The following is a 15,294-nucleotide window of genomic DNA, read 5'->3' as shown; positions in this document are numbered from 1 at the left end:
GAAATTAGGCTGTAGCTAAAGCTAGGTTCTAAAGTCTGAAGTGTCTGCAAGTGAGTATCTGAAAGGCCCCTGCACTCAAAAGTGCTCACCCAGGTCCCAAACTCCATTACTACCTGGGTTGTGCTGTGTGTTATGGCTTCAAATCAGGTTCATTAAGAGTTCTATCTTGGGGCTGGAGAGATGGCTCAGCAGTTAAGAGCTCTGACTGCTCTTCCGAAGGTCCTGAGTTCAAATCCCAGCAACCACATGGTGGCTCACAACCATTCGTAATGAGATCTGACTCCTTCTTCTGGAGTGTCTGAAGACAACTACAGTGTACTTACATATAATAAATAAATAAATAAATTTAAAAAAAGTCCCACTTCAAGCCAGCTTCTTTAATCTCAGCAGTTGGGAGGCAGTGGTAGGTGGATAGAGTAAGTGAGTTCCAGGATAGTCAGGACAACATAGAGAAAAACTGTCTAACCAGAGTCCTATGTCAGATGATTAAGGGGCAGAGGTCTAGAAGACAAGTGATTTCCCTTCAGGAACACACACAGCATGTACACTCACTCATACCCCACAACTGGCCCCACAACTGGACAAAAAGGAAGCTTAATCAAGGAGATTGACAGTTATATTCAAGAAACCCAAATTAGTAAAACAAAAGCATAGAAAGGGTACAGAAACTTACAACAGGAGATGGTGACATTTCTTACTTCCCCACAAAGTTCTTAGGTTCTCTTGTACACAAATAAACTGTAGAAAAGTCTGGTCAGTGAATCTTGAATACAACTGCTGAAACTGATTTGTGACACCTACACACTAGCTTAGCTGCAGTAACTGTGGGTCATTTCGGACTCCTCCTCAGCTCCTGGACACATGTGGAAATCTAAACCAGAACTGCCCTCTCACTCTCTGGATTTCATTTCCAGTTTCAGATGTCTGAGGCTGAAGCCTGACATATTTTGGAGGGGTTTAGATACACAACTACACACCGTCCAAACAGCACCAATCGGTTGTTTGGTGGTAGTTAAGCCTGAGTTTCATAAGGATAGTAAAACTGAGGGACCGATGAAGCCTGAAGACAAATTCAGGACAGGAAAGGGCACAGTCAGGTTCCCAGTGGCTTTCCTCACTGGAAAACCAAACATGTATTCTTCCTCCAACAGTCTTGTCTGTGCTTGCAAGTCACTGCACTTAGTAAAATATAGTAGTCCCTTATAACAACACATCTGCCTAGAACTATGCACAGAACGCTGGCGGGATCACTGCTTGCTCTTCCTTTTTCTCGGTCTTTTTCCCCCAGGGCTTGCAGATGTTGGGGTCTTTTGTGTGTCTTCTTTCACTGGGGGCACAGGCAGCTTGAGAATGATTTCATCATCTTTATCGCCACCGACTTCCATCACCTGCGATTTTCGCCTCTCCAAAAACGTCGGTGTACAAACTGGTGTGGGACCCTGAAAGCAAGAAGAGCACTATAGTCTAGGACTGCACAGAGGCGCTATGAACACAGCCCAGAGTCACTACTGCCCTAGTGTTCACCCAACACCACTACCTTCTTAGCCTTTACCAGGAACACGTGACACCTCCAGCCTCCTAGTTTTAAGGTGTACCATGGGATCTATTTTCAGCCTGCTTTTATTTCCTGTTGACACAAGGGAAGACCCCTTTTCCTCATTCAAATTATGTCTATAGCAACTGATTCCCAGAATGCAAGGGCATGCTCACCTGGCTGTCCACAGACGACTTCTTCCTCCTAGACCTCTTACGCTTCTTAGGAATGTTATTGGAAATGTCCTCTTTCATCATCTTCTCCTTTCTCCTAGGTTCACCCGAAAGCCCTTCTTTTTGGTCAGGTAAAACCTGAAAAATAAAGGCTAGGATTTAACACTTTGCTTATTTCTCAGCTACGGGCGCATGTTACAGTTGTATGCCTATCTTTAAACTGCCAGTTAGCTGACGTCAGCAGGGCACAGGCTGTGCTTTCCCCGGGTGTTATGGTGCATGACTATCTCAGCCGGGATCACACCACAGCTTGTCCTCAAGTTTTGACACAACACTTCTGTGACTTGAGACTGGGGCAAAAAAGCAACAGACACCTAGATTCTGAGGAAGGCATAATAAGCTTGGAAATAGATGTCACCTCACCACTAACTAATTACAACTTTGGGCAAAAGGTTGACAGGTTCTATGAAAGATAGAAAACATTCTTAAGATTCAGTCAAGGAAACCTTCGGCAACCCTAGTGAAAGACACCTGGACTCCTTAATGTAGCAGAGGAGAAAGTGCAGCAAGGCTTCCTTATCTCGTTTCCTAACTAGCAAGGGAGAAACGCCTCTGCTAATTCACTTCTTGTTCCTGTGGTTGCTGAGGTCCAACCTATACACAACCACAATCAATCACAGAACCCATGCTCACCTGATTCTCTCTGACTTTGAGTTTTATGACTATTTCCAGTTTGAGAGAACATGAAGCAAAAAGCATGTTCTAAAATGACAAGATAATGAGGATCAAGGGGCTGGAGAGATGGTTTAACACCGGCTGCTCTTCCACAGGACCTAGCTTCAATTTCCAGCACCCACATGGTGGCTCCCAACTGTGTGTATGCAAGCCTGCTTTATTTCCTTTGGACAAAGTCTCTCCTGGAACCGGAAACTAGACTGGTGGGTAGCAAGTATCACATGTCCATGATCCCCCTCTTCCAAGGGTCACAGGCATGAACATGAACATACAGCATGAACCTGACATTATGTGGGTTCTAGGATTTGAACTCAGGACCTTATATTTATGTAGCAAGTGCTCTTTCTCAATGGGCCAGCTCTCCACATGATTTTAGGATTTTAAAAATCCACAATGCAGGGCCAGAGAGATGGCTGAGCAGGTAAGAGCATGACTGCTCTTCTAGAGGTCCCGAATTTAATTCCCAGCAATTACATGATGGCTCACCACCATCTGTAATGGGATCTGATGTCTTCTTCTGGTGTGTCTGGAGACAGCTACAGTGTACTCACATACATAAATAAATAATTCTAAAACAAAACAAAAACCTCAAAAAACCCAAACACTCCCACAATGCAGGAGAGCAGGTCTAGTGGCATAAGCCTTCAGTTCTAGCATCAAGGATGCGATGTGGGAGGCAGGAGGACGGGAGGTTCATCTTCAGGACTGTAATTTAGGGGTTTACTGTGTAACATTGGGACTCCCCCTTCAGCTACATTAAAATCATTAGATCTTAGAAAAGTCCCCCAATAAACACCAAAACACCCACCAACTATATGAAATCTTTAACAAAATGTGTAGTAGAAATTACTTTATTCAGATAATTTACCTTAAAAAAAGCTTTTTTTGATTACTTTGTGCGTATTTGTGAGCATGTGCCTGGTGCTCAAAGGATTACTTTCAGGAGTCAGTCTTTCCTTCAACAATGTGAGAGTGTTCAGTGTCTGAACTAGGCAGCCAGGCTTGGTGGCAAGTGCTTCGTTCCAAGTCTTGCCAACACTCCTGAAAGTATTTCTAGCAGTGGCCATTATCCAGATGATCTTACCTGGTTACCCTCAGAATCTCTATGAGCGACAGCAATGTTCTTTGGCTTAGGTAGGACCTGCAAATAAACAATTTGCATATTTATCAGCTATATGCATATGCTGTAGCTGAATTCCTATTTTAAGCATCAGTGTCCAATTGCCAAATGGGTTGAATGTAACCAAGGGCAAGATTTTGCTGTAACCTGGGTGAGTTATCACTTGGAAGGCTGAGGCAGAAAAGTCTCCAGTTTTCTGGAAGCCTAGATCATGTAGCAAGATCTTGGTTTAAAAAATAAAAATAAAAAACAGCCAGGGACTAGAGATTGTTCAACAGTTATGAGCACTGACTGTTCTTTCAGAGGAAACAGATTCAATTCCCAGCACCCAAATGGTGACTTGCAACTATCTGTAAACTATAGTTTTAGGGTACCCAATGCTTTTCTGGCCTCCAAGGCCACCTGGCAACCACTTGGTGCACAGGCAGGAAATTATACTGGGGGTAAAAACCTGGCAGGGGCCTGGGAATGAAGTTCATACAAAGTAAAATACTTAAAGCTCTGTGTTATACCTCTAGGACTGCATGAACCTGGAATCATTACATATATCTGAAATCCCAGCACTTAGGAAGCAGAGGCAGGAAGATCAGAAATTCTAAGTTTGATGCCAGCTTGGAATGAGAGACCCATTCTTATCAACATCAACAATAGTAGCAGCCACTTGTATAGGGCTGTAAGCAAGCTCATCTGTGTACTCAGGATCCCATGACACAGAGGCAAGAGGATCTATGATGAAGGTTTGCCTGAGCTACAAACTACATCCAATCCAGTCCATGCAACTCAGCCAGGTCTTTTCTCTAAAAGCTGTTTGAGGGTGGGAGGGATGGATGACGTATGCTCAGTGCCCTGGGTCCCATCCTCAGTACCAGACCCCTTGCCTAGCATGGGCAGACTCCAGCCTGGCCGCCATCAACCAAAAGAGTCGCATATACAAACTAAACCCAACCTAGCGTGTGAGGAGCACTGAGGTAGATTCTGTATCATCAGACATGGGCTACAACTATTGAGGCAGGGAGCTCACCCCAAGAGAAACCACCAAGGAAACTGGAAAAGGATGTTTACCAGTGAGGGAAAACTATAATCAATCCCCTTTGCAGCTAGTTTCTTCCGGAGTAATTTTTCCTTCTTCTTAAACCTATACTCCATCTTCAACATCTGCAAATGTCCTCGTTTCCGATTATAGCGCTTCACTGCTGGGAATGATGGCCGGTGAAACAGAGCATTCCTCTGGCTGAAAAGGTCTTTATGGACTTTTTTTCGTGGCATAAATTTACCTATAAAACAAAGAGGAAAGGGTCTTCTAATTTTATATTTCCCAAAAAGCCATTTCTTGTGGTATGAACTACCTATATGACAGAAATAACCTTTAAACATCAAACAATGATTATTGTCCATGCATGTGTGTGGGTTCACACACCCTGCCCACGGAGGCTGTGGACAACTTTGTGGAGTTGGTTCTCTCTTATTTTGATGTGGGATCTGGGGAATGAACTCAGACCATCACAGGAGCCAGGCTTTCAACTGAACACGGAACACCATGACCATGACAATGTCTCCCATGGTGACTGGAAGACATTGAGAGAGCAGCTTGACCTGCTCAGCCACCTCTCCGCCCTCTTCTTTCTCTCTTTTCTTTTCTTCCTTCCTTCCTTCTTTTCTTTTTTAAACACAGGGACTCACATAGCCTAAGCTGGCCCTAAAGTTGCCTAGAATGACCTTGAACTTCAGGTCTTCCAGCTTCCACTCCCCCAAATCTAGGCAGCAAAGGCTTGAACCATCAGATGCAGTGTATGTGCAGCCTCGTGCACGCTAGGCCAGTACTCTACCAGCTAAACTACACTCCTAGTCCCCGATAATCCCACTCTGTCCTGGACAGGGTAAGGATTTGTGGCAAGAGTCAAAAAACCCAGTAGAACTCAGAGCCCTTTCTGGTATCTTCCTCAAGCAGGACAGAGCAGAGCACAAATGCCCTCAGGTTTCTGCTCAGCCACTTTCTCCCAACAGGAGCCAGGCTTTCAACCGAACACGGAACACCATGACCATGACAATGTCTCCCATGGTGACTGGAACTGGGAGAAGTTACATGAAGCCCTGTGAACCTGTAAACTGGTCCCAGGGCAGGGTACACTCTACCATGGGTGTAGGCAGGCTGCACACTTAGGTCTACCTTCCAAAGACAGAGATCTGGATGGTGATGCCACAGGTTCCCTGTGACGGACACAAAAGTTCACAGCGTCTCTGTGGTAAACAACTTACACGTGCATCTGTGGGTGAGGCGTCTGTGCAGGGCAAGGAAGACTTTCTACTCTCTTACTCTCTGCTTCACTTCTTTCAAACTGCCTCTTACTGAGCCCGGAGCCGGGCTACGGCCAGGGCTGCACCTCCCTCACTGAGTCTGATCTTGAAATGTGATTCTTTACTTTTGGTCTTGCCCTGTGTAGACTCGGCTAAGAGGCTGCACCCAGGCCTCACAGACCTGTAGCCCATCTTCTGCTCCCCATTTGAATCCCCTAACATCCCAATAACTAAAGGTTAGTGACCTCTGGTTTGGCATTCACCACTCACTGGGTAAGAAATGACCTCAGGCTGCACTGCCATCCTTTTCCTGGCTTATGCCTATCTAACCCCCAGTTTTCTTTTCCTTTTTTGATGACATAAGGTCTCTACAGAGCATTGGATGCCTCTGGACTTAGAGAGATCAGCCTGCCTCTGCTTCCCAAGTGCCAGGATTAAAGGCGTGTACCACTAATGCTGGGCTTTAACCCCACCAGTTTTCAATTTGAGCAAAATTCTTTCCAATCACACATTAAAGATGGGTCAGCTTCTCTTCCGAGTACAATGTCACGAGTAACTTTGTAATCCCATCACAGTGCAGAAAGGTCAGAATACTTACATGATAGAAGTCTTTCACCAAAAAGGTAGTTATCCATTGTTTCTGCAACTATCTTGGCAACATCCTCAGACTCAAACTCCACAAAGGCATAGCCTTTGCTGTTTCCAGTCTGTAACAGAAAAACCCACAAAAGAGCAGTTAAGTCTAACTATCACCAAGCTCCTAAAAAGCCCCAGTCGCAACTTTTACTATTTCAAAGCCGCTGGCCCCTGCCCCCATCCCCCAAACTAACACACAGACAGACAGATAAGACAGTCACAGCTTGGAATATAGATTTTCTGGTATCCTTAAAATTCGGCTTAGTATGATACATCCCTGAGTATTCTGGCTACAATGAATTCAGTAGTACTCGCTGGTGGTAAGAAGGCTATCTTTTGGGCTTTCACAGTTCTGGATTTGTCTACTCATTTCTCATTTCATTGGCAGTCTTATTTGGCACACACCAGCGAGGGCCAGATTTTTTTTCCTTCATTAAAACCCTAGCAGTCTGGGTAATCCCAGACTGGAATCCCAGTTACACAGGAGGCTGAGGCAGGATCTTGTGAGTATAATGAGGACAGTCTGGGCAACTAAGTAAAACTGTCTCAAAATAAAATAGCAATGTAAGCCCGTGCTAACCTATCGTGTTTCCCCTGGTTCAGTCCCCAGTGCCAGAGGAGAACACAGGCAAGCTCAACCTCACCTCACACATTAAGGGTGGGAACAACCTCCAGGAACAAGCCTCCAGGAACTTGCCCTGATTTCCACAGCCTAGGCAAAGGAACTGGTCTGGACTTCCTAACCCCTGTACCAGCTCATGAGTGGATTCCCACACCCAGAATGGTCATAAGTATAGGGTGGGTTCTGGAGTTCAAATGTCTATATTTCGATCCTGGCACTGACCTGTGTTAAGTAACAGACTGTCATTCCATGAAACGAGGGCAATTTAAAAACTCTCATCAGAAGCCGGGCGTGGTGGCACACGCCTTTAATCCCAGCACTCGGGAGGCAGAGGCAGGCGGATTTCTGAGTTCAAGGCCAGCCTGGTCTACAAAGTGAGTTCCAGGACAGCCAGGGCTATACAGAGAAACCCTGTCTCGAAAAACCAAAAAAAAAACCAAAAAAAAAAAAAAAAAAAACCCTCTCATCAGGATGCCACGAAAATACCAATGTCCCACAAAGCTCAACAACATATTACAAAAACAAACATCAGCAATTCAAAGTTAATTTCAGTTACACAGACAGAGTAAGGCCAGGTTGAGTATCAACCACCAACCATCTCCTACCAACACTTCCAACCACACCAAAACAACAGACTACCACTGCAAACTAACAGATCCTTTGAAAGGGAATTTGAAAGGACATGCCATTCCAAGAACAAAAATCAAGGGCAGTGAAATGACTCACCAGACAATGGCACTACCTACCAAGTCTACCTGACTCCAACCCCAGGAAACACAAGGTGGAAGGAAAAAAAACAAACTAGCTGATTTCTACATTCACTCCTGCCCCATTCTAATAAATAAAAGTAATCAAGAAAGAAAGAAAAGAAACCAAAAAGCCAAGGGTTGGATGCCCAACACAGACAAAAAGGTGGGTTTAAGCCCCAGCATCATAACACAGGCAAAAATCAGAGTTATGAAGTAGCAATGAAATAATTTCATGGCTGTGGGCCGCCGCATGAGAACTGTATAGAAGGGTTGCAGCATTAGGAAGGCTGTAGGGGCTGGAGAGATTGCTCAGTGGCTAAGAGCACTGGACCTGGGTTCAATTCCCAGCACCCACATGGCAGCTTCAATTTCCTAGTTCAGAAGCTCTGATGCCCCCCATTCTGGCTTCTGCAGGTACTAGGCATGCATGCGGTTCACAAACACATAGACAGGCAGAATACCCAGACAGATAAATAATAAAAATTCCCTTTAAGCTGGGCATGGTGATGAGTGCCTATAATCCTAGTAATTGGGAAGCAGAGGTAGGACAGCTACAAGTTCAAGGCCAGCCTGGTCCAGGTAGCAAGTCTGGGACAGCCAGAACTCCACAGTTAATCTCCGACTCCAACCAACCAAATCAAAACCCAACACTTTAAAGGTGCTTAGAAGATGTAAATTTAAAAACCTGTTGAAATACATGGTCTCTGACATGCAAGTGATGGCTCATCCTAGCATCTGAGCCACTTCTTGGCTCTCGAGCTGGAACCAAGTTTCTGGAGTAAATATGGACTCATTTTTCACTGCATCTCACTAGCTGAACAGTGAACAAAGATTGCATCTCCTGGTAGCTGTCAAACAAGTGCAGTAATACATCAAGAATCAGATGTATTTGGGGAGCAACCTCTAGAGCAAGTGAGGAATAGCTATCCTATGAGACTGTAGAGTCTACAGGATTTAGAAGCCATGACTCAGGCAGAGGAAGTGGCTACTAAGATTAGCAGGAAGCTGGAGGAACTGAGGAGAAACACTTGACAAAAGGAAAGAAAGAGGCTGCTGGCTGTGTTGGCCATGGCACCTGCAGGAGACGGCAGTTACATTCCAGACGAGTTCCAGGAGACTCAATGACCCACAAAGAAAGCGCCAAAGCCCACGAGCCTCCTCAGGACAATGCAAGACTCGTCTTCTCCTTCCCCACACGCAAACAAAAGAACAGATGGGACAGCACAAGTCTCCCAAGAGGAAGAATTGCTCAGGGAACTAGGAGAGGCAACCAGCGGGAGGAGTCCCCAGGGGAGGAAATTCTCTTCCAGGGAGGAATCAGTTGGCAGTAGGCCTCAAGAAGGTGGTGGTCACAAAGCGACAATTTCCATCCCCTGACTTAAACCCCGGTAAAAGCAAATTCACAAAAAATGATTCCTGTGGTTTTAGGGGCTCTATTAGAGAAACCTTACATAAACCAAACTTAAGTTCATTAACCCCAGGGTTAGCAGTCGCAAAATAAACACGATCTACTTGTCTGTGTAGTCTGAGGACGAGAAGCAACTACCTTAGTTAAATGAACACTTAGAACACTGATTCTGCTCTTGAGATTGATATAAATTTCAATCCTTGCTGCCCGATTTTCCCGAGGGAAGCCCTGTAAGCAACGTGTGGCTGTGCCCTGTAAGCACATCCAGCCCTCGGCCTGTCGGGTGAGCTCCCAGCTAGAACCTTCTAACAAAGGTGAGCCAACTCCAAGTATGAAGTCTCAGTGCTGTTCCGCAAGGCGCTCCACCACCTTGTCTGTGCACAGGCCGAGGCCGGAGCGCGCACAGTACCTTCTACTCTCTCAAGACAGGACTTTCTCTTGAGCTGGTCGCTTGCTCTTTTGGCTTAACTGGCTGGCAACAAGTTCTACAATCAGTGGCTCCAGCTTCCAATATTGGGGTCACACCTGGCCTTTCACTTGGTGCTTGAAGAAGGGGTGTGTGTGCACGTGTTCCACTTCATGTTTATGGCACAAGCGCTCGGACCTCTGGGCATTTCCCAGGGTGTCTCTGTCATTGGCCTGGAGCTGAGCTCGGCTGGCTGGTTAGCAAGCCTTACGTTCCCAGCACTGAGATCACATGCGCATATGACCGTTCCTGGCTTCTGTAGGTTGACAGTTATAGACTGAGCTATCTCCACAGCCTCATGATTTCCCGCTTTTTATTGAGATAGAAATCCACACTATGAAACCGTGACTGGCCTCAAACTCTGCCTGTCCCTGTCTCCTGAGTGCTGGGACTAAAGGCAGGCCACTACACCAAGCTTACTTTCTTGTGATTCCACTGCAATTTGTAAAATCACTTTACTTATATTTACTTTATTTAGAGACAAGCTCTCTCTATGTAGCTGTGGGTATCTCCGAACTCATGATGTAAACTAGGCTGGCTTTAAACCGATTCACCTGCCTCTGCTTCCTGAGTGCTGGATTTAAGGGGGGTGCCACCATGCCTGGCTTGTGAAAAGTTCCCGAGCAGGAACTTTGTAGGTAACAACGCTGTGCCTATGAATACAAAGGATGACATACAATTGACAAGCAAAATATACATAGTTGAATTCAGGAACAGAATCTTACCCGCTTACTTCTAGACAATCTGAATCTGCTAATGTCGCCAAACTGGGCACAGTAGTTATAGATGTGGCTTTCAGAAAGTGTTGAAGGTAGGTGGCCCAGATAAACTACTCCACGGTTAAGTTTTTCTTTCTTCTTTTGCTGAGGCTAAAACAGATAAACATTTTAAAAATACAAACTCATACTACACCAAAACGTTTGTGCGTATACACATTTTTCTGAGCCGGATCTCACTATGGAGCCTTGGCTGGCCCAAAACTCACTACGTAGACCTGGCTGGCCTCTAACTGCTGAATGCTAAGATTAAAGTCCTATATCACCATGCCCTGCAAAGGTCTTTATTTTTCAACGAAAGTATGTTACCATTCCATAACCTCAGAGTAAATTAATTCTAATGTCTTTTTCTTTTTTTTGAGACAGAGTTTCTTTGGGTAGCCCCAGCTGTCCTGGAGCTAGCTTTGTAGACCAGGCTAGGCTCAAACTCACACAGATCCACCTGCCCCTGCTTCCTGAGTGCTAAGATTAAAGGTGTGTGTCCCCGCCACCCAGCTTCCTAAAGTCCTTTCAGAGGCTAGGTGGAGATCTGCCTGCCTCTGCCTCTCCAACACTAGGATTGAAGGTAAAAGTCACCTTGCCTGGCCTGCAACAAATTTTCAACACCATTCTTTCCCCTTGGTCCAGGAACAAACTCATAACTCTATCAGGGCAGAAACTGAAAAACTCCGTGTTTGGTATCTCTCTTCCCTTAAGCACTTGCTGAGCAAGGCTGAGGCCTGAGTTCAATCACACAGAGCCACAGACTCTGCAAGAGACAGACTCCCACACACGCACGCACCATGATGCACACCAAGGCACACATATGTCCACACCCACCTGTCCCTACAAAACAGTCAGCACAACATGTGTTCAAGAGCTAAATGGACAAGCAAGTAACAGTCTGTCATGTTCAGAGTAACACTGTGAAACCAAGACCTTCAACTCCGAATGCAGTTGGCAGTTTATTACACCGAATCTTAACTGTTTCCGGTTGTTAACCTTCATGGTGCAGACTCTCCTTCTCTATCACCATACTATGACCCCAGAGAACAAGAACTTGTTTCCTGTCAGGTAGGGTACCGGGTGACCTATAGTGTATTCATGAAGTGGATATAGGGGGTTCAAGACCTCGACTGCACAGCAAATGTGAGGTGAGCTTGGGCTACAATAAACCCTATACTGACACTGTAACAAAAGCGACCCTCCCAAAAGACCCCCAGGACAACAACAATAAAAAAAGAAAAGCTGTCGTTCTCTCCAATGCACTCCATGGTGCAAACCAAAGGGACTATAAACTTCCGTTAGGGACATTGCATACAAACTGAACTCGACAGGTTGACAGGTTGAAGCCCTATTCTGAATTCTGACCCTGAGCTGTATTCTGACTCTCGATCCTCCCAGGACGTGGGCTTCGGGACGTCTACTCCGTCTTCTAAGCACTACAAACTAAGGGGACATAACACACCTTCCGAATGCTGCGGTAGACCATGAACCCTCATTTTGCAGGTCAAAGCGGAAGCGTGGCAGCTTTAACACATTCTGAGATCTGGGGGTGCCATGCTCCCACACGTGGTACCCCTCCTCCTTCACCTCACACCGATTCCTGACCTGCCTCGGTCCCCTGATTGGAACCATCGTCTCCCAGCCCGTGAGAGGTTGGCTCCCGAGCCAGCCCGGCCGCCCCGCGCCGCTCACCTTCTTCGTGCGCCCTTGGATCTGCGTCAGAGCCTTCTCAAACTGCGAGTCTTCCTGCGGGTTCAATGCCAGACTCGGCTTCGCGGGGCCTGCTAACCCAGCCATGCTGGAGAACCCGAACAAGTCAATCCACGCGGAGCCTTCGGAAGTGACGTTTCCTTCGCGTCTCGGAAGCGGAAGTAGAGGCGGAAGTGTAGCAAAAGAGCAGGCCCCGGTGTCTAGAATTGAGGCAGCTCGAGCGCCACCTACTGGCCACAAACTAAAAACATTTAAAATCGGATTAAGGCTCCGTTGGTGAAGCGCTTGTTCTCAGTCCTAGGTTTGAAACCCAGTGCCTCATAAAATGTGACTGGAGCCACGCCCCCTGCCCCCATCTGTAATCCCAACACTTGGGAGGTAGAGGCAGGAGGATCAGGAGTTCAGCGCCATTCTCATAAACATAGTTCGAAGACAGCCTGGGCTCCATGGACTCAAAAACAAATTTAAAGTCTCAAACATTAGCCATGCCCGTTGCCTGTTCATGCCAACGTGCAACAGGAAAAGCCTTCCCCTCTGTGGGCTCCTTTTGTAAACTTTGTAAACGCTCAAGCAGGAAAGTGGCCAGGCCCCTGCCTGAGGAGATCCAGTGGCCAACCTCCCCAGTCCCCCCACCCCCGCATGTTTTCCAACGTCCCTAATGGTTTTCTAACCATCCAAAAGTGGGAGAGTGGCCAGACCCTGCCCTACAAGAAAAAAATTCCACCAGTCCCCGAGGTCTCTCAAGTTCAGGACTTGAAATTCCACCAGTCCTCATCATGGAAGTCTCCACAGCATAATCCAACACCTATTTATATTTTTGATATTATACACCTGTGTCTGTGAGTGGGTATGTGTTCAGGAATTCAGATGACCATAGAGAATAATGGTGTCGGATCTCCTGAACTTGGAGTTCAGGCTGTTGAGAGATGTCCAATGTACTGGGAACTGAACTCAAGTCCTCTGGAAGAGCAGAAAATACTTTTAACTGTGAGCTATTTGTCTAGTCCCCATTTATTTTATTTTTATGCGATGAGTGTTTTGCCTGTATATGTACCCTATATGTGCAGTGCCTGCAGTGGCCAGAAGAGGGCATCAGAACACTGGAACTGGAATTAAGGACTGTGAGCTCTTGACCACAGAGCCATCTCTTGAGTTCCCTAGTAAGTTTCTTTAGGTAACACAATAGGAATTTTGAGAAAACAAAAGGAGAAGCTTGTAAGAGTTTCTTATGTTGAAACAGTTGTCTTTTCTCCATTTGTTTATTTACTTATAGATTAATTGATTGACAGGTTGATTGATTTTGTGTGTAGTGTATGCCTGTCAGTGAGTATGGGTGTGTGCACCCTTGTGCTGCATCGCATGTGTCTAGGTCAAAGGACTACTTGCTGTAGTTCTTTCCTTCCACGGTATGGGTTTTGGGGACTCAGGCTTAGTGGCAAGTGCCTTTACTTGTTGAGCCACCTTACTGACCCGGTCTGAAGATTATTTTAAGCAAAATATTTTTGAGACTCAGTGGATAAAAAAAGAAGCCCTTTATCTAAGAGAGCAACTTCTGGGGAGATGGGGCTTCCTTAAGCCCCTTTGGGGAATGTTATGACATAAGGAACACTGGAAGAGGGGCTGGAGGTGCAGGCTCAGCACAGAGCTTACCTGCCTTTTATGAAGCTCTGGCTTCTACTTCCAACTCTGAGTAAACCAACATCTAGGCAGCCAGCGATACATGAGACCCTCCCTGTCCCTACAAAAGGAGGAAGGCAATCAATGGCAAGATGGGTCTGAGGGTAAAGGCTATGGAGGTTAGGCTGAAGGCCTGAACTGGACCATAGAACCCAAATGGTAGAAGGTGAGGACCAACTCCAGCAGGCTGTCCTCTGGGGATGTCCTAGTTTTCTTTCTGTTGCTATGATAAGACAAACCAAAACCAACCTGGGGGAGAAGCAAGATTTTGTTCCTTATAGGTTAAAATCCATCATCGAGAGAAACCAAGGCAAGAACTGAAGTAGAAACCATGCAGGACCACTGCTTATTGGCTTGTTCCCAGGCTCACACTCAACCACTTTTCTTATATAACTCAGGCCATCTGTCAAAGGATGTTGGCATCCACGGTGGACTGAGCTCTCCTACGTCAGCCACCAATCAAGAAAATGCCCCAAAAGACACATCCCCAGGCCAATCTGATGGAGGCAACTCCTTAATTGAAGCTCCCTCTTCCTGAGTGTATCAGTTACCTTCCTGTGGCTGTGATAAAACACCTTGATCAATGGAAATTATGGGGAAAGGAGTTTACTTTGGTATATAGCTCCGGAGGAAGAGTCCATGATAGCAGAGAAGTCATGGCAGCAAATGGTAGCAGGAAGCATGGGCAGGCAGCCAAGAGAGTTGAGAGAGCCCATCTTCTGTAAACACAAAGCTTCTACTTCCCAAGTTCTGGCATGCACAATTCACCCAGCACCTTAGTTACTTTTCTAATAGTGTGGTGACACATCACCAGCAAGGCAACTTATAGAAGGAAGAATCTATTTAGAACTTACATTTCAGAGAGTGAGTCCATGACACTCATGGTAGGGGGTATGGCAGCAGGCAGCAGGCAGCAGGCAGCAGGCAGCAGGCAGCAGGCAGCAGGCAGCAGGCAGCAGGCAGCAGGCAGCAGGCAGCAGGCAGCAGGCAGCAGGCAGCAGGCAGCAGGCAGCAGGCAGCAGGCAGCAGGCAGCAGGCAGCAGGCAGCAGGCAGCAGGCAGCAGGCAGCAGGCAGGCAGGCAGGGCACTGAGAGCTGAGAGCATATATCCTAACCCATAAGTAGCAGGAAGACAGAAAGATGTCTGGTAATGGTATGGACTTTTGAAACCTCAAAGCCTTCCCTTAGTGATACATGTCCTCCAACAAGGCTCCACCTCCTAATTCTTCACAAACAGTTCCACCAACTGGGGACCACATACTCAAATACATCATCCCATGTATGGGGGCATTCTTATTTGAACCGTCACATCTGATTTATGTAGTACTGCAGTTAAATCCAGGAACTCACATTCTTGGTAAGCCCTCAACTTCTAGAGCTATATCCCCAGCCCAGGACCTGCTACTTGT

The 15,294-nt window shown here is 46.3% G+C and overlaps 1 protein-coding gene across 1 annotated transcript; it reads right to left on the bottom strand.

Moving 5' to 3' along the window:
- Window positions 1–357: 357 nt before the first annotated feature.
- Nifk (nucleolar protein interacting with the FHA domain of MKI67) lies at window positions 358–12,346 on the bottom strand. Its single transcript, NM_026472.4, has 7 exons — window positions 12,192–12,346; window positions 10,464–10,607; window positions 6,456–6,564; window positions 4,625–4,836; window positions 3,527–3,583; window positions 1,711–1,845; window positions 358–1,439 (listed from the first exon to the last, which is right to left on the bottom strand). The coding sequence occupies exons 1-7, from the start codon at window positions 12,294–12,296 to the stop codon at window positions 1,248–1,250; spliced, it is 954 nt and encodes a 317-aa protein (NP_080748.3). The 5' UTR covers window positions 12,297–12,346; the 3' UTR covers window positions 358–1,247.
- Between the last annotated feature and the right edge of the window lie 2,948 nt (window positions 12,347–15,294).

This window comes from Mus musculus, chromosome 1, assembly GCF_000001635.26.
Source record: "Mus musculus strain C57BL/6J chromosome 1, GRCm38.p6 C57BL/6J".
In the NCBI taxonomy this organism is placed as follows: Eukaryota; Metazoa; Chordata; class Mammalia; order Rodentia; family Muridae; genus Mus; species Mus musculus.
This window is presented reverse-complemented; position numbering and strand designations above follow the sequence as displayed.

Excerpts from the sequence above, each read along its gene's own strand:
- Nifk (NM_026472.4), bottom strand. The coding sequence starts at position 12,296 with ATGGCTGGGTTAGCAGGCCCCGCGAAGCCGAGTCTGGCATTGAACCCG. Across the intron at positions 10,608-12,191 it reads TCCAAGGGCGCACGAAGAAG|CCTCAGCAAAAGAAGAAAGA; the intron begins GTGAGCGGCGCG and ends TATCTGTTTTAG. Across the intron at positions 1,846-3,526 it reads GAGATTCTGAGGGTAACCAG|GTTTTACCTGACCAAAAAGA; the intron begins GTAAGATCATCT and ends TTTATTTTTCAG.